The 22167-nt window shown below is 28.0% G+C and overlaps 2 protein-coding genes across 5 annotated transcripts; one reads left to right on the top strand and one right to left on the bottom strand.

Moving 5' to 3' along the window:
* Positions 1–1139: 1139 nt before the first annotated feature.
* LOC132920244 (chitooligosaccharidolytic beta-N-acetylglucosaminidase-like) lies at positions 1140–14664 on the top strand. 2 transcript variants are annotated; one of them, XM_060982498.1, is made up of 9 exons: positions 1140–1277; positions 3740–3867; positions 9447–9605; positions 10400–10644; positions 10712–11036; positions 11289–11616; positions 11678–12100; positions 12169–12293; positions 13894–14664. In XM_060982498.1, the coding sequence occupies exons 2-9, from the start codon at positions 3752–3754 to the stop codon at positions 13997–13999; spliced, it is 1827 nt and encodes a 608-aa protein (XP_060838481.1). In that variant the 5' UTR covers positions 1140–1277; positions 3740–3751; the 3' UTR covers positions 14000–14664. The 2 variants fall into 2 exon arrangements, with proteins under 2 accessions (XP_060838481.1, XP_060838472.1); XM_060982489.1 differs by lacking the exon at positions 1140–1277 and having other exon boundaries at positions 3591–3867.
* LOC132920259 (alanine--glyoxylate aminotransferase 2, mitochondrial) lies at positions 14110–21732 on the bottom strand. Of its 3 annotated transcripts, XM_060982509.1 has the most exons (8): positions 21516–21732; positions 19752–19828; positions 18880–19061; positions 18662–18785; positions 17504–17893; positions 16082–16396; positions 14834–15100; positions 14110–14351 (listed from the first exon to the last, which is right to left on the bottom strand). In XM_060982509.1, exons 1-8 carry the CDS (start codon positions 21541–21543, stop codon positions 14235–14237), a joined length of 1500 nt encoding a protein of 499 aa, XP_060838492.1. In that variant the 5' UTR covers positions 21544–21732; the 3' UTR covers positions 14110–14234. The 3 variants fall into 3 exon arrangements, with proteins under 3 accessions (XP_060838492.1, XP_060838500.1, XP_060838508.1); XM_060982517.1 differs by lacking the exon at positions 19752–19828; XM_060982525.1 differs by lacking the exons at positions 19752–19828; positions 21516–21732 and adding an exon at positions 19264–19474.
* Positions 21733–22167: the final 435 nt, after the last annotated feature.

The raw sequence follows: 22167 nt of genomic DNA, 5'->3' as shown, positions 1-22167 counted from the left end.
TTATGTGGATCACACGAAAAATGGTCACCTGAGAATTCGGTCGCCTATTAGTATGCGATTGTGATCTTATGAACTATAATTAATAATCATTATCATTGCGCTATCTTGTGGTTGAATTGCATTATAAACGTTTGACGCCTTGTATACATTGAGACGCAACCGAGTACACGATGTTTTTTATCACTAGCCGTCTGAAAAATAGTTACCTAGCTTCACAATCGTAAAAAAATACTGGAAATTTTTCATTTTGACCTCTCTAAAATACAGATCAATATAAAAATTGCTACAAGAAACCATCTTCATTTTTGAAAATCAATAAAGCACTAAGAGGACGTTATACTCTCATGTGGTATCTCTGTCTTACTAATGTAAATCATTGCAAATTTTCGTTCAGCAGAACACATTTTGTGATGTTAGCTTTAATATTAGAGTAAATTTACCTATTATCAAATTTAAAGGTAAGAATATTATCTAGGGCATCTTGTATGCTTTTATTGATATCTTAATCTTTAAGTGAGTTATGGTTATGTAAAATATTAAGACTTTAAAATACTTATAACTCGCTTAAAAATTAAGATATCAATTAAAGCCTACAAGATGCCCTAGATAATATTCTTACCTTTAAATTTGATAATAGGTAAATTTACTCTAATATTAAAACTAACATCACAAAATGTGTTCTGCTGAACGAAAATTTTCTATGCTCTACATTAGTAAGACAGAGATAACACATACACAAAATAAAAACATATATCATTGTAAAATGAATACATTTATCGCTCAGCTCAAAATCTAAAAAAAATGTGCTTATTTAACGATCCTTTAAAAAATATTTAGCTGAAGCAAAAATCATGAGCCAGACAAACTCAGCAATTATATATATTTTATAACAGATAAAGCAGTAAATAATCAGTATTATGTATATGTATAATAGGTATATATCCAAAATGCATTATACATGTACCTACCATTTATCTAAACGTGTTACAACGTAATAAGTAGTTGGCTTTGGCTATAGCACATATGAAAAGGGAAGTAAGTACAAAATATATGATCGTTATAATGCATTGAATGTTCTCTAAGGTTTTATATGTCTATGGTTTTAACCCCTTCCATAGACTCACCAGCACTTAAATTATGCTTATGATGTTATGACAAGAAAAACCGGTATGGATTCTTGAACAATCGTCAATCGTACTCCAGAGCCAATGACTGAAAGAGGTTATTAGTACCTATCCATAGTATAACTACAAGAAATATAACGTGTTATTCATTCAGTAAGTAAATATTTATCAGTTTGATTAAAATAAAATAAAACAACTAACCAAATCCAGTGCTTAAAAATTAATGTAATGAGTCCATTTGAAATTACATTATAATATTTGTATTGATTTATACTTTTTAAATCTAAAACTATTAAATTGAAAACGTTAAGATAACATTATTATTTTACAGAGTATAACATTGATACGTAACAACATCAAATATTCAAATGTATAATCTATAACTTTATATTATAGAGTTGAAGCATGCCAATAGTTAATTAAATAATATTTAAAATTTAGTTGGGTCAAACAATTAATGATTGTTAATCAATGTTAAACCTTAAATACTGCCAAATAATAAATTAATAAGTATGTCTAGTCTCTGCACTTGCGCATTTATTTTGTCCTCACTGGGTGGCTGTATTATTCTATTGTCATAGTGGTGCCGTCGCAGTAACGGTAAATCATATTCTGCTGCATTTTACCACCACTATTATCGCCGTAGTTTTTATATTTTATCATCGGAAGAATTTTTTTAAATAAATACATATAGGTACATATTTTTTTTCTATAACCACTTGATATATAAATATAAATTATATTTTTAATTTTCGTTTTCAATATTTTTGTAAACAAAAACTTAATTATTTATATAAAATGAATTGTTATCGACAAATATTAAAACTAGAGACAGGTAAACTGTATATACATACAGAGTGTCCTGTGAGGATTTACCCATCGCGATATCTCCTGAAATAATGGAGATATCATAAGTCTGGTTTTTTAATAAGATTCACAGGGACAAAAACTTCAAATATTTCATGTTTCAATTTGTTTTAATGTTTTGGCAAAAAAGTTTAAAAAAATATATTTTTTTATTTATTTTCAAAAAAATTGAAGATAACCATTTGTAGGGATCATTTATTTGAAAATATTGACGTTTCAACATTTTAATTTCATGAATCTCCTGATGTATTTAATATTTTTTTTACAATAGTGGTATTATTGTATCAAACATATGGCCCGCATGCTCGTACGACCGACAAACTAACCGGCCGGCTTCTCGAAACTAGAAAAATATTAAAAATCAGGAGATTAATGAAATTAAAATGTTGTAACAAATTAAAACATGAAATATTTGAAATTCTTGTCCTTGTGAACCAAAATTATGATATCTTCATTATTTCAGGAGATATCGCAATGGGTATTTACGTGTATCCTCACGGAACACCCTGTATATTATTATATAGACAACAGGAAACATGAATGATATTAGTATGATAATTAATTATCTACTTGTTTAATTATTTGGTTGACAAAATGACAACATCAGTAGAATATATTACGTCGAATAAATTTATATTGTATAATCTGTAAACAGTGTAAACAAAAACAATTACTTTATTTAATTTTAAAAATATAATTTTTCTAGATAAAAAATGCTTGAATCTATTTATTTATTAATATTGTATTCATAATATGGGTTTATTTACCATTAATCAATCATTACTAATCATTATGTTTGAACGTCTTAATATAGTTCGATTTTTTTTTATTATAATAACTAGTATAATACCTTTTTAATTATAACTTGTATATATAAAAGAATAAACCATGACAGACTGATTTCATAATCAACGTTGCTAAGTGCTATATCCAATACATTAGTCATATTTCAGTCGATTTATCGATTAGTTCACTAAGTTAGATGCACTTATGCCGATTGCCGATTAAAGCCCGTAAATTGAGATAAACTAAAACTAAGGTACACCGAAAATAGAATTAACTTATTTAAATGTGCGTTCTGAAAGTATTTTAGTTCAATTCAATATAATATATATCTTTAATATATTTATTATTATGGCAATCTGCAATTTAAATAGAAAAAAGTTACTAATTAGTAACTAAACATATTGAGATTAAATTGTGTTGTATTCAAATTACTAGATTTAATTTTTTATAAATATCACCTTCAAAGTTTAAAATTGAAGAATTTTTTTCTTCTACTTTTCAAATATATTATAATTATTATATACCTACACACAAAAAAACCACAAATCTTTATAAATCAATACTTTTGCACCGTTCTGAAACTAAAAACTTTTTTAGGTAGGTAATTAATGTTGCACAGATAAAATAATATTCTACAGTTGTCGCTATCATCTATGGCTTCTATAGAAATTCCGGAGTAACAATGTTTTCGTATTTTTTTTTCTGACGCGCATTTTGTAATTTGTATACGTTATCGTTGCCGGGCGGCCCAAACGTCGCAACGCCGACGCCACCGCCGTCCGCGCACGTTGCACCGCACGAACGCAGTGTGATAGTGGTCAATCGTCAATGTGCAGCACAGTGCACACAATGACGGCGACCACCGAGCAACCAACTACCAAGTGTTATCATAACATTTATAACAGTAGAAAAATAATACTGGCGCGATGGTGATTCATCACTTCGTTTATTTTGTGTTAAAGAGACGTAAAACGATGGCGGGATGCGCGCTGACGGCCGGCGTGATGCTGCTGTACCTGCTGACCGCGGTCGTGCACCGGAACGCTGCCAGCGGTGAAGACGGCACCGCCGAACAGACTTCATACTTCGTGTGAGTATCGTCACTATAGTGGTGTTAACGTTACAACGGCGCATTGCCGTTTTTGCTGTCGATTACGTAGGTACATACGTCCCGGACCCGGCGAACACGTTGTAGCCTCGTAGCCGGTCGCGCTTTGTGATCGGCGGCAAATGCGTAGGATCTGGCGCAGATCACGTGATTACGTGATACAAATACCGCCGTAGCGATATCGCATTCTCCCCTCCCGCAGGATATATATAAGATACAAACCCTATCCAGTCGATACAGCCGCAGTCGTAATCGTAAACAACAACTGTTATACTGTTGACGACAATTATTGTTATATTATGATTTATGACATATTTTCCAAAGTACACACTCTTGACAGTAGTGACGCATAATCGGTACATTAAAGATGACTACACGTCTATCTACATCGGTTTGTCAACTATACAGTCGAACAGACGTGTGTCGGACGTCGGTGTCTGATGTCCGACGTTCGTGACTCGTATGTGATAACACTGTGATAAGAGTCGCCCATCTATTTACCACGGCCCATAAAAAATTTGAGATTGTACTGTCACGGTTAGTATACAACTGCAACTGCGACTCGCGTTGGCCGCACTGTCCACCCGCTGAATGTTGCGCGCGCCACCGACTTAATATTTAGCTCCGTAATATAATTGTGTTGTCCCTTAGAATTTAGATAATAATAGCATAAAATACATGACATAAATTTATTTTGTGATAATGTAAATAATTATGTATTATCCGCCGCACTTGGTGCATCCTTAGGGTGGCCACATATAAAATACAAAAATACGACATTAATTTTTTTATTACCTATAAATAAACTTTTTTGGATTACAATATTCACAATTTTACAAGTTATAAATATGTTTTAGACGTTTTAGTACTTATTAGTATTAATTATAAATTATAATTAAATAGATTAATATGATTTAAATGGTGTTTGAACGTTTGCACTGTTTCCCAGTTTTCCGACTTCGTGGTCGACGTCGCCTGTATGCGGGCTGTGACCCATTATAAATCGGTTGTCATAATACGTGTAATACATGTAATACATGATGTGTAATAAAATTAATTTCCAAGTATTTTGTTACATAGTACCTATGTATTTTTTAATATTGATCTGATTGGTTCAATACTACAATATTAAGTATAATAGCCAATAGGTACAAACCAAAATTGAAAATAATAGTAAAAATTATGTTTAAAATAAATTAATCATAAACATAGGTAACTTTTTAAAGAAATAAATCTTTTAATAATAAAAAAATTAAAAATTATATAAGTAAAAAGAAATCTGACAAAAACTAAATTTTCTAAAAAATGATGTTCAGTTTATTTCATCTTTTACATATTATATTCATTTACCTCGAATATGAATGTGCAATATGCTAAATGTATTTGTTGCTCACACATAAAAAATTTACATAATATTGAAAAAAGAGTGATTGTTGTTCATCTGAATAAGCAATTTACAAGCAGACAATGCCCTACCCAAAAGAGTTGAGATGAATTGTCCGTTAATTACCTTTATATATTATGCTGTACATATATTTTAACTTCACGTATACCTTTGTTCTTCCGTCCATAATATAGAAAATACGCTTAAAAGAAATGAAATTAAAATGTACTTCTTATGAAAATAAAGCTCTGTAAAAAATATTTTATAAATGAATAAATACATGTTATGTGTAATTATTTTATAAATGATGAAAAGTTTACCAAATTAGAGTTTTTGCGTATATCTAATTTTATCTGTAAATTACCTACATTTTAATATTTTATTAAAACATATTAATTTAAACACCTATACAAATGCGGTCTTTTTAATCGTTACTTACAAGGCCGTAACCGAAAAAAAAATTCAGGGGGGGTCCGGACCCTTGGACCCTACCTCCAGTTACGGCCTTGATTACTTATACTTTATATTAACACTCATATCCATTTTGTGTTTATGTTTTGATGCTACCCTCAGTACTCTCCACACCTATTATAATATATTTAATTATTTAAATAATACGAACGTAATTTGTAACTTTTGAAAGTTGTGACTCATGATTACGTTCTATAATTTCTAAATATTCATATTTCGATGGCCAATTACTGCAATAGCCAATATGAATTACTATAATACTATTATAGGTGTATTGAATCACTCCGTCCTTATTTAAATATATATCTGGTTTCACAATTTGATAATTATTTGTTATATTTATATATAGTAGTATAGTACTTACGTAAATACACACACATTAAACAACTTAAATGACTAAATCAGCAAAAATTTACTTTCAGTCGAACGTTATTGGTGTATGTTGAAGAAAATATTATACGTAATTTTTTCAAAACATAACGTTTTTTATGAAATAAACATCATTCAATTCATATTTAATCACTTATTAGGTAACAATTATGCGAATGACCATAGTTTTTACGAACTAAAAAATTACAATTATTATTGGTAATATAAGATGCATTAATAAATACCTAAACTATTGTAATTGATAATTTTACTTTATATTAATATATTATCATACATACATGGAATAAAACAGAATTGGTAAAATATCACTACTTGTAAAGTTTATTGAAAAAATTTTGTATTTAACTGTAAATTATTATAGGACATGGTGATTCAAAATTTACGTTACATTGTTGGTAGGTATATTATACCTTTGATTACAAAAACTAAATAGTATTTATAATCAATGATAATATAGGTATCATTATTTTTGATGTGAAATATTAATTTTGTATACAACATTTATGTAATAACAATTTTTTATTTAGATTTTAGAAATATTTAAAATGATTAGTAATATAAAAATTTTTTACACTACTTTAAGGAGGGTTTTAGGGGTCAACTTAATAAATTCAAATGGAAACCTATACTTTTTTTACTATATCATAATGTGATGAACTCCTTGAAAATATTTCACTACATATAAATCGGAATTAGAACGAGTAATTTATAAGTCATAAGTATTTAAAGTTTAGGTGAGCAATGGACCAACATTTAGCCCTGGTATCCCCGTACCATTCCGTTTCACTAATCTAAACTTTAAATATTTTGAACTCATAATCTACTCTTGTCTCTTCCGAATTCCGATACTTATGTGTCAAAATGCTTACAAAAAATTCATCATAATATTAAAATCACAAAAAAGTATTGTTTCCCATTTGAATTTCTTAAGTTGATTTCCAAAACCCCCGCCCTTAAAATATTGTAAAAATTATGAAAATTACTAATCATTTTAACTATTTCTAAATATAAAAAAACTTCGTATTAAACATTTTTCTTTATTATTTAATATGATAAAATAGCTGTAACATAAATTTGAATCGCCATGCTGTATAAAAAATTAATATTTCATATAAAAAATAATGATACCTAATACCTATACCAATATTTAAATGTTTTTTTCAAGCCTAAATAAATCGTACAGAACATACGTGTCATATGCATAAGACGTTTAAAACACTTTCTACAAACTCAAGGAACACACAACCATTAATATAAAATTATGCCTATTCACATATTATTTAAATGTTACTGTAAAATACGATTATGCATACATATTAACACTAATTTATTATATAATGTATGCGAGTGCATTGCACTTGATATTCTATAAAACGTATAAACCTTAATATATATACAATTAAAACTACATGATCAAGGTAACGAATAAAATGTAATTTGATTTTTTTTTAAATTTCTAATAAATAATAAATAAATGTTTTTATAATACTGTATAGTGTTTAAGCATATTATTCATAACCTATTCAATTCTATTTTTTTTTTAATTAATGCAATAAAATCTTAGTAATCTTAGTAAATAGTATCTTTCTATTATTCAAAAACGTTTTGAAAAATAATTCCGTCAAATAATTACCGTAGAAAAACTGGAAACCAATATAAAAAGGATGTATTAATAATTTATTATGTTTGTAGTATTTTTCATTTAGATTTTTTTTATATTAGAATTATAAACTCTCAATTCACAAAAAAAAAAAATTGTTGGGGCAAAGCACTCAGGAGGGTTATCGAGCAAAGAGTTCAGGTGTTGGAGCCTCTAAGTAGATACAAAAATACAATTTGGCCAACAGCACGTAGTGTACTCAAGCACTATTGCACCAACTACCTATACCCAACTTTTTTAATTTTAGTGATCCGACTAGAAGTAATGTATTCAACGTCATATCATGGTCGTTGGCGATGGAAATAAATTGAATAAATGGAAATACTAGAATTCATGATTAATTATTTTGTATTTATTATTTATCAATCAATCATAATCCTTTAAACGAAAAAAAAAAATTTTTATGGTTTGATTTACTAAACAACGACTAAAGAAATAAAATTGTCAATGAAGATTTGCCTAAAGTTTTTATAATACATACCTAAAAACCATTATAATAATAATGTCTTATAAATTATACTTCAATATTATTTATTCATAATTTTTATAAAAATTGAAATGTAAAAAAGCTAACATACATGCACAGAATACAGATAAAGTTATTTTATTTAAATTGATGTATGTTAAATTTACAACAGTTGTAGTTGGTTGGATTTTGGTGACCACATTTTTTTTATCAATTTAAAAACATAGTTATGTTATAAATTATACATGTATACAAGGTAATTCTTTTATCATTGAACACTCATTATTTCAAAACGTGATGACTTTTTTTCAAATTTTTTTATTTTATGCTTTTCTAAAACTTCTATCTTTATTTTTTTCAGCTTATATTTAATAGTGAAATCACTTTATTTTATTTTCAAATGACAAAGGCAACCTATATTTAAAATGTTATAAAATAATAAGGCTATTTTTTTATAAATTTTAACATTAAAATTATTATTTTTCATTTAACCATTACTCATTAGTGAGTTATAGCTGCTCAAAAATGAATGGTTTGAGATTTTTAGGTGTTCATCCTACAAGTTATTACGGCTGTGAGGCGTTTATAACTATTGCAGGTACCTATAACGTATAAAGTTCATCACTGCGGTGATAGTCGTTAACAAGTTTATTACATATGAAACAAGAAGAATTATAAAAATCGAAAACCGCCTAACTTTGAAAAGCTATAAAGCTTATATTAGCTATAAAATAATATATCTCGCTAAAAAGTAATCGAAAAATAATAATTTGATCATTAAAATTCGTAAAAAAAATAGCCTTATTAATTTAGTACATTTTAAAAGTCATTTACACAAAATAATACAATAAATTAATTAATTAATAATTTGTACTAGACTTTAAACGTGAGAGAATGGAGCATCCATCTACACCACTTTCAAGTTATGAACTTAGGGGGAGTAAGTTGTTAAAAATTGTTATGTAATAATATCATAAACGAATTTATTTGATATAAACATCTCGGAAAGCTAAATATCAATTTTTTTTGGGACACACCTTTAAGGATAAATTTATTTAATAATCGCTACATACATTTTAATAATTTATAGTTTTTATCAAAAATAATAATAATCATTCAGTGTTATAGAAAAGTAGTAACAACTACAGTCCACAACTATATTATATAGTTATTTATTAAATTGTTTTTAGTAAATCATATAAATGCATCAACAACACGTGTATCTTCAGCAAAGTTCCATCAATGGAAAAAGAAAACAGTGGACTTGATGGGTCTATAGACGTTTGTCGTTTAACCTGTGGACACTATGGATCACTTTGGCCAAAGCCAACAGTACATACAAGTATAGGGTAAATATAATACTAATTAAACCAGTGGCCGAAGTAACTCAAAATAAGTGAAAGGATACCCTATCTATATTTATATACTTCTCATATTATGCAATGGCTTATATAGCCAGTTGGTAGTGGCTTCTTTTAAAAATACAAAATATTACATATAACTAATAAGAGAGATGTTTTTTTTAGTAGTCTGGTGTCTTAATATTTATTAATCATATTTTATTAAAAATAAAAATATAAAAAGTTTTGAATTTTTTATATACCTGCATATAGAGGACATAGATACTTTATATAATATAATTATATCATAACTTTTTTAATTTTAGTTATATTATCTAGGATTCTAGGCTCTAGATACATATACATTTATTTTAATTTTAAAACATAAAACTATTTACTTGAAATTAAGCATTGATGTATTTATAGCTAATAATTTAAGAATATTAAATATCAACAATATTCCTTATACCATTGTAAAACAAGTATAATCAAAATGGAATAACTAAACTTTTTTTCTCACAAATTTTATTTTAAATAAAATTATAAATCATTAATTCAATTATTTGTTTTGCATCAAAAACGTAATTATATTATTGTAAATAAATGACAAATTTTTAAAAAAATATCACACTTATAAAAACATCTTTAAAAATCATTAATCTTTGTATTATTTTGAACAAAATAAGCAGTGGGATGAACAATGTAAATTGCAAAAAGTCCTATCTTCTGTACCCTAACCCACTTCGACCACTGATTAATGTATATCTAATTATTTAATTTATTATTATAATTTATATTATTAGAAAATCTCTAGTCGAATTCGATCTCAATAATGTTAAATTTGATACATCGAAGATGGCTGACCAATTAAGCAAAGAATACATGTCAGAAGCGTCTCAAGTTTTTATATTGTCCTTAAAAAAACTATGCGTCCCAAATTGTGTTTCCTATACAAATACTCCAATTATATCTATATCTACAAGAAATCCATTTGAATATATCAAATTAACAACAAACGAAAGTTATAGTTTGAAAATAAATACCGAGGGTAAGAAACTATTTAATTCGGATAGTATGAAGCTATTTGAAACAATATACTGGTATTTAATTTCTAGGAGACAGTACACTTATTAATATCGAAGCAAATACCGTTTATGGAGCGAGAAATGGATTGGAAACTGTAAGACAACTTGTTGCTACATACGGTTCTATTGTGTCTGGAAAAAAATTGGTGATGGCTGGCGATGTTCAAATAACTGATCAACCTATATACGCATACCGTGGTTTTATGCTGGATACCGCAAGACATTATTTCCCAATATCAACTATTAAGCGACATATCGATGCTATGGCTCATTCCAAACTAAATGTATTTCATTGGCACGCCACCGATTCTCATAGTTTTCCTTTGGATTTACCTAGTGCGCCATTAATGTCTAAGTAAGTCTTCGTAAAATTCAACAATAACAATTCATTGAGGAATGATAATCAATAAGTAAAACAACACAATTAACTATACATATTCTTACTTATTAGTTATTACAATATTTTACGTGTACCTTAAGTGCAATAATATTAATATAATATACATTTTATACATTATTATTATTATTAATATTTCTGATAAATAATTTTAGTATTTAAATAATACAAATTATTTGGGGTTTCATATTGTTTTTTTTTACTTTTTAGATATGGAGCTTACAGCCCCGACGAAAGGTATTCATTCAAGGAAATTAAGGATCTTCTTAGGTATGCATTAGTCAGAGGAGTAAGAATTATTATTGAAATCGATTCGCCAGCACATGCGGGTAATGGTTGGCAATGGGGTAAAGCCTCAGGTTATGGTGACCTAGCTGTTTGTGTGGACAAAGGTCCTTGGAGAAAATACTGTGTACAACCGCCATGTGGACAGCTCAATCCAATCAATACTAACACATATAAATGGTTGGGAAAAATTTATAAAGACTTGATCAATGTACTACCAAAAGGAGAAGCGTTCCACATGGGTGGCGATGAGGTAGATGATGTACAAACCACAAATGATTTTTTAAGATTTTAATATAATTTACTGGATGCAGGTTGCTCTAAATTGCTGGAATACTACTACTGAAATCACTGATTGGATGAAAAACAACAACCGAAGCTTGGATGAAGAAGGTTATTTAGACTTGTGGTCTCAATTCCATGCTAATTCGTTAAGTGAATATGATAAAGAAGCTGGAGATGATAAATCCGACATAATCGTTTGGTCTAGTGGTTTGACTGAACCTGAAATTATAGAGAAGTATTTGGACAAAAAAAGGTATACTGTTGAAGCTTGGGAAGGATCAAATATTCCAGTTGAACTTGTTAAATTAGGCTATAAGGTTATAGTCGCCTTAAAGGACGTTTACTATCTGGATCATGGTTTTTGGTTATCAACTAATTATCATACTTGGAAACAGATTTACAACAACAAGATGCCAAAAGTTGATAATCCAAATCTTTTATTAGGCGCAGAAGTAAGATTTAATAAATATCATATTCAAACTGCATTTTTTGAATTACAAATTTTTTCTTTTTGATTTAGACATGTATGTGGTCTGAGTATGTCGATGATAATGCTGTTGATTCCAAAGTATGGCCACGAGCTGCAGCTTTAGCTGAGCGACTGTGGTCAAACCCAACAACAAATGCTCCTTCTGCTGAATACAGGTATACTTAAGAACATTAAATCTTGTTAAATTAATTCCCTTCATTTAGACACATTTAACGCAATGCATCTTATCTTAAATTGTTCACATTTGTTCTTTGCAATATACTGCCAACAAACGCGCCTTCATTGGTATTGTTCTCGTAGTCGTTCATACAAATTTTATAATGTAAAATTTAATTGCTCCGTTGACGATGCACTTCTATCAGGCGAGTCTTATTAGGTTTATGAGTCAGGTCTAGGTTCTAGGACAAATCGGCGTGAAGTTAATTTGGCGTCGAGTTTTAAATGTTAAAACTTGCGCGCCTTTTCACGACAGGTACACGCGGCCGCACATTAGGTGTGAATATCTCATATGACTTGTTATTTATTAGAACTTGGATATCCTTATATAGATTTAGAATTTCTTATCAGATATTCTATTTTCTTATCAATTATCAAAAAAATATCGAATACTCTAGGTCATATATTTTTAAATAACCCAAAAATAAATTTGTTGATTTTCTACAATTGTCTACATCAAATGGGTTCACGACCCAGATAAGGTTAAGAACTTAAACTCTAGGTAAAGTAATAAAAACAAAACAGTTAGTTGATGTATACGAGTAATCTGACAGATTGTCAAGAGACAAAAATTGTTGTTTCATAACGGGTATTTGAGTGCCTTTGTCTAACCTTTATGTTTATCCACTTAAAATAAAACTTATTAATGTAGCTTATCTAAACCAAAAATTACAATTATCTAATTATAAAATAAATAACATACGTTATACTTATAATTTATAATTTATAAAGTAAAAAACAACAAAAATTAGCTTTGATCGTAGTCAGTACATAGCAGCGGTTAATATACTTATCACATTTTATTAAAATATGTTTTTAAAAATATAATAATATATTAATATATTAATATTTAATAATTATAAATATAATTTTTGTTCAAATAACGTAAATATACGTGAGATTCGTCGGCGTTGGGTAAAACAGTCGTGTTCTGCTACGTTGTGGGTATATATAATTTTGATTCTAAAAAGATTAATAAAGAAATTACTTTAAATTCTGATCAATATCGTCATTCGTCACAATCATACAATGATTCAGATATAACCCGCAAAATTATGAGTACAACTTGCAAACGAAAAACTTTGGAAGAATTTTTGACTGAATTATTTTCAACTTAATTTTAAATTGATCTTAACTGTTGATGTGAAACGGGCATCATATAATATTAAAATTTGGTCGAAATGGGTCACCGCCCACCTAACCTAACCTAACCTGGGTTTACTCATAAATTAACTTAATCTCCTGACTTCAATCTAATAATATGGTTTAAATTTTTGAAATCTGCGTCGAGGTTTTATATTAAAATTTTAAAGTGACAGTGTTGGCGAAACGGACTTGAGTACCTATTGAAGAAAATAACTTACAAAATATATTCTATGTTAATAAAATTTGGTGTCTTACTTTATAAACTCAATAACTAAACTTTTGTATTAATACAACTGTTTTGTGTTATTAAACTTCTTCCATTCTTATATAGTTATGAATATTTATCAATTTATTTATTTATTAATTATATTTATTATTATTATATAATTGTAGATTTTTACAACATCGTGAAAGACTGGTATCACTCGGTCTTAAAGCAGATACAGTGACGCCAGAATGGTGTTATCTTCATGACGGGATGTGTATTTTAGAGCATTAATAATATATATATTTTTTTTTTAATTTTAATGTGTATATTTTAAGTATGCCATACAATATGTTTATTTTTATCTATGTACATACAATTATATAATTATATACACATATAAATATTATATATTTTAAAGCAATATATTTTAATAAAAATGTAATCAATTTTTGTCAAGATGTTAAAAACAACATTATAAGCACAATATATTTAAATACATTTTGGTTATATGAAAATAAAAATGTATTTAAAGATTATTACGATATTTAGCTTCATAATAATTTTGCATGGCTCGTCTCAAAACTGCAATTGTAAAGTCCACGTCAGCTTTCGTTACACACATAGGAGGCATAAACCGCAGTACCTAAAATAATTTTGCCATAATTATATATAAATTTATAAAGACTGAAGTATTTGTAATTTTAACATAATATACGTAATTAAATAATTAATATACAGGTAAATGTAATGTACAAGTTAAAAAATGTCATTATTTTATTTATTATTAATTTGTTTAATAGTGCATGAATAATTTAAATTGTAAATTATAAGTATTTCTTTTACTATAATATAATTTAATTATTTAACATAATATTATCAATTATCATATCTTAGCATTTAAAACATTAAAAAATGATGATTTATTATATAAATAAATGAAATATTAATAATCCCAACTTATTGAAATTCCTAATTATTTCAATTTTTTATCTACGATTAATTTCAGGTTTTAAAAACATTTTAAACAATATACCAGATAGAGAAATAGAAAAATATTGATTATTTCTAAAATTTATTTTAGGCCATTTGTATTAAGTAATTTAACGTAATTTATTATGTACTTACGTTTGATCTTACTCCTCCGACCCCAAATAAAAGTCCCATTTTTAAGCAATCGTTTTTAATACGAGAAATAGCTCGGCAATTTAGAGGATTAATTATGCCCTTATCGCTATCATCTTGATCGCCGTCTATTAACTCTACACCAATCATCAGTCCTTTACCTCGTACGTCACCGATTATTTTCCATTCACGTCTCATGCCGCACAACTTGTCAAGAAAATATGTGCCCACATCTAAACAATTTTGCTGCAAACCTTCTTCGTCGATTACCTGCAGCAATAATAATACAATATACATGTTATATACTTATATTGTACTTGTAAAACTCTGCAAAAATCAAAATCTATTTTCTAGTGAGTCCACATAAATGCTAAATATATTACGAACTACCTATACAGTATACACATAAAATAATATGTAATATGACATATATAATAATAATAAATAACTGTAAGTGCATCTGTAGAGCCAGAAATGATGACGATTCTCAATATCACATATTACCATTAATTATTAAATATAAATAGACAAATAAAATATTAATAGCATATTATAATTATAAATTATCATATTTTTAAGCTATTATAATCAATATTACCTATACGCTACACTTAAATAATTATTTAAAGAATCGATAAAATCTAATACTGACTCTTTGAGCTATTTACAAATATTTTAATTTTTTTTTTAACGATAAAAAATTATTCGTTGGATCATAGTTCTTGAAAATGTAATGCAAAATCCCATTTAAGTTGCTTTTAAATCTGTATATAAACATTAACATTGTATAGGTATCATTTTTTTAATATGCTTTTGAAATTAAATAATTATTACAAACTTCGTAAAAATTTCAACAATTTATTAATGGCTAAGTATTTTGTACCAAAAAAATAAAATCTTCAGTTTTATAGCTAAGGTTTCATATCGAATACCATGATAATACTACCAACCGACACCAACTAAACATCAGTGCGGTAGCCACTTATTACCAACCTTTTTACATTTTAAAATCAAATTCATGATGAGTACCTATCATTAGAGCTGAAATTTGAATAATTAGGATTATTGATCATAACTCAAAAGTTAACTTATATTTTTGGTTCAAATTGTTTCCTAATTATTTTAAATATAATTCTAAGTTTTAGAAAAAATTTGAGTAATATTAGTGGAAAGAGTTTCACACACGTAGTAAACTGCATGTAAGATTTTACTATCCCGTAAGTGGCGTAAGTAAGTATTAAGTTATCTTACCTTCAACACCGCCACACCCACTGCACACGAAACAGGATTACCGCCGAACGTGTTGAAATGAAAAGCCGAATTTAATGACCGCGCGATTGCGGGCGTCGTGACGACTGCGGCCATCGGAAAACCGTTTCCGATACCCTTGGCCATTGTCACAATGTCTGGAGTGACACCATGGGATTGAAAGTTCCAAAAGTGTTCGCCAGTCCTGCCGAAGCCTGTCTGCACTTCGTCAGCCACGCATAGACCTCCGTTACTCCTGATCAGTTCGTAGACTCTTTTTAAATAACCTCTTGGAAATTGAACGATACCACCGACGCCCTGTCAAAATGTCAAATGTTTGTATTTTATAATCAATTTAAAATGTAAATGGGCTCTTGATTATCAGAACTCTTTAGTAATGTTTATTTCATAATGATAGATATTAATCAGTATCGAAAATCATTGTTGCACACATTTTAAAAATTATATAATAATTTAAATACAATATATATTTTTAAATATTAAAAAAACGCGGCTGCTAAAACGTGTAGTAGGTTTAAGACTGATAACCACATATAAAAATCAAAAAAGAACATTTTAAAACTTTGCTCCTCTATCATAAAAAAAAACCTCTTTTGAGAACATTTACCAATGTCTAATATACTATTGTACCTATTTTGTTGTAGTTTTTTTATCCGATTACTATGTTAATAATATTTATATTATCAACTTTAAAAACTAATTATACTAGTTTTAATACTATCAAACATATAAATTTAACTATCGATTTTCTAAGCTTGTGTCACAATAATCATCCTTATATCTACTTGGACACCGATTAAAAAAAATAGATTAGAGTTAGATTCTGATAAGAGTAAAATAGCGCAGTTCGTTTTAGATAATCTACAACAATATATATATATATAAATGAAAATATGCAAAAAACAATTTTACCGAGTACAAAATATAATAATGTCGAACATTTCTTAAATGCTGTAGCTTATCATAATATACATTTTATATCAATACATTTTTTTTAAGGTATCTACATACAACTTAACTTTTGCGTTAAATAAAAAAAACAACCTTTTAAATTTTACTAATAATAATATGGATGTGACTGCATGTATAGCTGCTGCTTACGTACCATAGCCGTTAACGTTCATAGCACCTTCGCGCTACACGCTATTGAATTTTTATTTTTTTTCCAATTTGTATTTTTATTAAATAAACAATCGCATATCAATTCAATTATTATTAATAATATCAAGTTAATTATTCAACTATACAATATTTGAATTACACACAATACTGTACGCTATACTACAACATGTTCAAATTGTATTAATTGCTGTATTCATTTATTCAACATTTTATTTTTATGGTTGTCGTCCAACTCAAAGTTTCAGTAATAAGTTAGTATATATTATAGCCTATAGGTCAAACCTGAATGGACTCAGCGAAAAACCCGGCCACCTTGCCACGAGGTATCGAGTATGAGAAAATGTTCTCCAGCTGTTCGTAATAATTGTCAGCTGCACGACAACGATCCCGGTCGCATTCGCAAGACCGCTGTGTCTGCACAGGAGAGTCCCTGCACTTTTTCCCTCCCCAGATGCCTTTGAAAACGTCCGGGCACATCGCATGGTGAATGAAACTGCCAGCCGACATATTGTTGTACTTGGCTGACGCCAATGCCGTCAGCCCGTGTAAATTTCCGGACACACCGTGGTAACAGTTCTGGATGGATAGCACGTCCTGGTTTCCAGTGTGCAATCGAACCAGCAGCATCGCCAATTCATTGGCTTCAGAGCCGCTGTTTACCAGGTACACAGTCTGTAACATTCGAACAATAATTATACATATTAAATATAAATATTATTTATATTAGATTTAATGACGAAAGTTTTAAATATGTTATTGTATGTAAATTATACAATTAATATGAATAAATTATATTATATAGATTATATAGATGTGACTATTATGACTTGCACTCTGACACTCTGCTGACTTCAACATCGCCCAATATATATTAGCCTTGAAAAAAATATTTTTCAAATTCATTTTGTAATAACCATTTTATGTCAACTAATGCATGACTGCATGAATGTAATATATGTTACAATAAGTTACAATAACTATACAATATTTAGAATACGAATATTGATTATTGATACGTATAGATAGTTTATTTTAAATATATTATAAACACGTAGGCCATTATAAGGCTGTTAATTTATTTGAATTTTATACTATTAAAACAATTATGTCTCTACAATTAACATTAAAATATTATACCAACAACCCACAAAAACTGGCAGAATTTTATATTAAAAAAAAGTAGTCAACTATTATACAGCATTTCAGCATAATATAATGTCGGGTAGTTGGTAATATACAATTACATTTTGAAGTGTTATGAAATACATATTACAAACTCTTATCTATATCTGTTTCGATGGCCTAAAATGATATAATTGGTCAAAAAGTGCATCAAGATAATAATATGACCTCGTAAGCTTTGCGGGTGGTTAAAAATTGTATAGAATCGTTATTATTAAACAATCATCATAAATTATAATTTTTCCCTACCTAACCTACTTTTAAGTCTCCCGGCATTTTTGACACTAGCGATTCCACGTATTCGTACATTTTTGGATGCTCGTACGCTCCGGACACGTGACCCAATATACCTGATTGCTCCACGATCGCTTCAGTAATCCGTCTAAAATTTAACGTTAAAATAGTTTTTAATACTTGACTTTTACGTTTAATACATTGTTTGAACAGCTAAATGCATATATATACGCTATACTGACGGATGACAGTGACCTACGCTAACGGTCGCTATGCCTCCAAACATGTCCAAGTACCGCTTGCCCTTGTAATCGAACAACCATTGCATTTTACCTTCATGTAAAAGTAGAGGGTCTTCATACATTTGAACTTGAGGAAACACATTATTCAATTGCATAGACTGTGCTTTTTCGTAAGAAAGACCCTGAAAATAAAAGTGTATCATAAAATATGTTTATATCCCTATGTCATATTTCCATAACACTATATTCTAAACACTTATAGGTATATCGTATATACATAAAAATCGTATAAAACTAAATACTTTTCTTAAAAATAAGACATTTTTTTATATTATTATATTTATATCATACAATATTTAAGATTTGATTTTAGGCCTTACTTACATAATATAACTGTCAAGGGGGGGCTCGGACACACATTTAATCTGCCACTGCTTAAAACAGTTATTTCATAAACTAATTTATTTCTCGAATATATTGAGATTTGAGAAGCCTTTTAACCGTTTACATTGATTGTTTTATTTATTAGTTACAACATGCATGAGAAACATATATGGATTCTGTAATATTAGCTACTGCATTCACGAGTTCACGACCTCTGAACACTTATTTAAAATAACTAATTATAAAAAAAATAATATCAATTTGTAAACATAATTTTGAATAAATTATAAGTAACTTGTAATAACTGCTATAACTGTTATTCACCGTATTCGGAAAAAAAAAAAACAAGTTTATAACGAACAATATGAAAAAATATATTCAATTGATATATTAAAAGTAATCAATCCAATTTGAATATATAAACACATAATGCATTTTATATCACTTTCACTATACCTATACTTATAAAAATAAAGATAATATTTTACTTTGTACGGTAACGGTTTGAAATCAATCGGAGGTAATTCGGGAAACAGCCTCGATGTCGTATAATGTTTATTGATACCTACAAAACAAAATAAATAAAAATGTAATTGGGTATATATTATATTTGTATTATATATATATATAATTTAAATACGCTTTTATTATGTTTCTGATAACAGACATATTAATTTAAAAAGACGTCATACCCACATATGCTGTCTCCGTCTTATAAACGTAAAATATAGTAAATTTAAGTGCAGCCGTTTCAATTTAGTGTTGTAAGCTAAGATATCAGAGTTAATTGACTTATTATCACGATGAAAAATAAATATAACATTAATCGGTATACCTAATATCGATAATAAGACAGATACGATATGATTATATGTGTATAATAAAGGGTTTATTAATATTATATTATCATATACGTATGATAATTTGTGGTTAATGGTGTTACTATGATGTTTGAATAATTTTACATTTTTTTTTTTAAATTAAATTTATAGAGTTATGTTTGTTAACCATAACTCATTATTCGTTACAAATAAATAACACAGTATTGGTATTAAAGCTTAGATACATAGGAAACAAAGGAATATTTAACCCATGTCCGTATCGAAACTGTTTTTTAAGTGACCATCTATAGCAGGGGTCGCCAACCAACATTAATTTAACCATTATCGATCGATCGCGCGTAATAAAAAATCGGATAATGTGAATTATTCTTTGAAGCTTAGACTTTATTTTTTTGCTCGTCAAACAAATCTCTTCCTTGGATGTCGATCACCGGGGACTTCAAATTTTTAATGTAGCCCATTCGTTTGAAAAAGTTGGCGACCCCTGATCTATAGAATACAAATTTGTATGTTTATATAAACTATATAAAATCTTTAGCAATTAATATCATATTAAGAATTAAGATATACTGTAGGCTTCTAAATCATCATTTCACCCCCACAGTTTTGCTGACAATTTTTAATTACAAAAATAAAATACAATTTTTAATAGGTATATTGTGAAACTTTTTGAGCTATTCGTATTCTCATATTTACAAACATTTGAAATGTTCTACATTTATTAGAATTTTTCGATTTTTATGAACAACAATTTTTTCTAAATGAATTGTAATATAACGTATCTCATAAATTACTCTTACAGAGTTAAAGCTGTTTGGAAATTGAAAATATTAGAAATACATTTACAACTATGATTTATATTATCATTTGAAATTTAAATGTTTACGAAATTAGATATTTGTAAATAACAATTTTAATTATATTAAATTATAATTCAAGAAAAAATAATTGTGAAATTTGAAACTCTCCGTTATTAATTAGTTATAGTTAAGTTTAAATAACTATATAATTTTCGTTGTACGTACACGATACAATTTTTTAACCAACTGTAAGTTATTTTTATCATAAACCTATTTACACATTTTGAGGTACATATTCAACCTAATTAATTGTAAAAATACCGTCTAGCAATAAGTAAATAATAATATAGTACATTAACAATCCATATAGAAATAAATAATGACTCATTCAAAATGGTTTTTCCGAATGGATACAATGATTTATCATTGAATTACAATTTAACATCAATTATTATTATTATTATTTACCACTTCAACATACAGACCTACTCAATAACGAAATACACTCCGAAATCTGTAGATACCTATAACTAGGTATATCCTTGGTTTTTTTTTTTATTATAAAATACCTTAATAAATTATTATTAATATTACTAAAAGTATTGCTTACCTTTAAATTTACTACGGATGTTTTTCATTATAACAGTTAGTCGTTTCTCGTTTGTCGTTCAGAAGACTACAGAAGACAGAACTCGACAAACAATTCGCGCGAACAACTGATTCTGAAACAATATCCGCAGTGAATCCATCATTGATATATGAATACACTTTGTATATTCATGATGTATGTACTACTGGCCGGACTGAACAAGCGGGATACACACCGGGCTGCATTTACATATAAAGTTAACAAAAATGTTATTATTAGCATTTAGCATTTATAGCTTAATATGCTAATAAATAAACAATGAATATTCATTCAAATGACACTGGCCATTAGTCATTAAAATTAATTCGAATAATCATCAATAATAAAATTAATTAAATAGTAAATGCCAATGTTTTATTAAAATTTGATACCTAAGTATTTTTGTTTATTAATTGTGTATAATTATGATAAAGATATATTTTCATTCATGTATAGACATCAACTTATTCCTTTCACTTTAGACATGTATTCATATTTGTTTATTATACTTTTTAGTTCTCTATGTATAAATTGTAATAATTCGTGGTTCATAAAAAATAAAAATAAGTCTAAACAGGGCTTAACAGCATATTGAGTCTGAAAGGCATTTTACTCTGATATCATTAATATCTGT

Source organism: Rhopalosiphum padi, chromosome 1, assembly GCF_020882245.1.
Source record: "Rhopalosiphum padi isolate XX-2018 chromosome 1, ASM2088224v1, whole genome shotgun sequence".
In the NCBI taxonomy this organism is placed as follows: Eukaryota; Metazoa; Arthropoda; class Insecta; order Hemiptera; family Aphididae; genus Rhopalosiphum; species Rhopalosiphum padi.
This window is presented reverse-complemented; position numbering and strand designations above follow the sequence as displayed.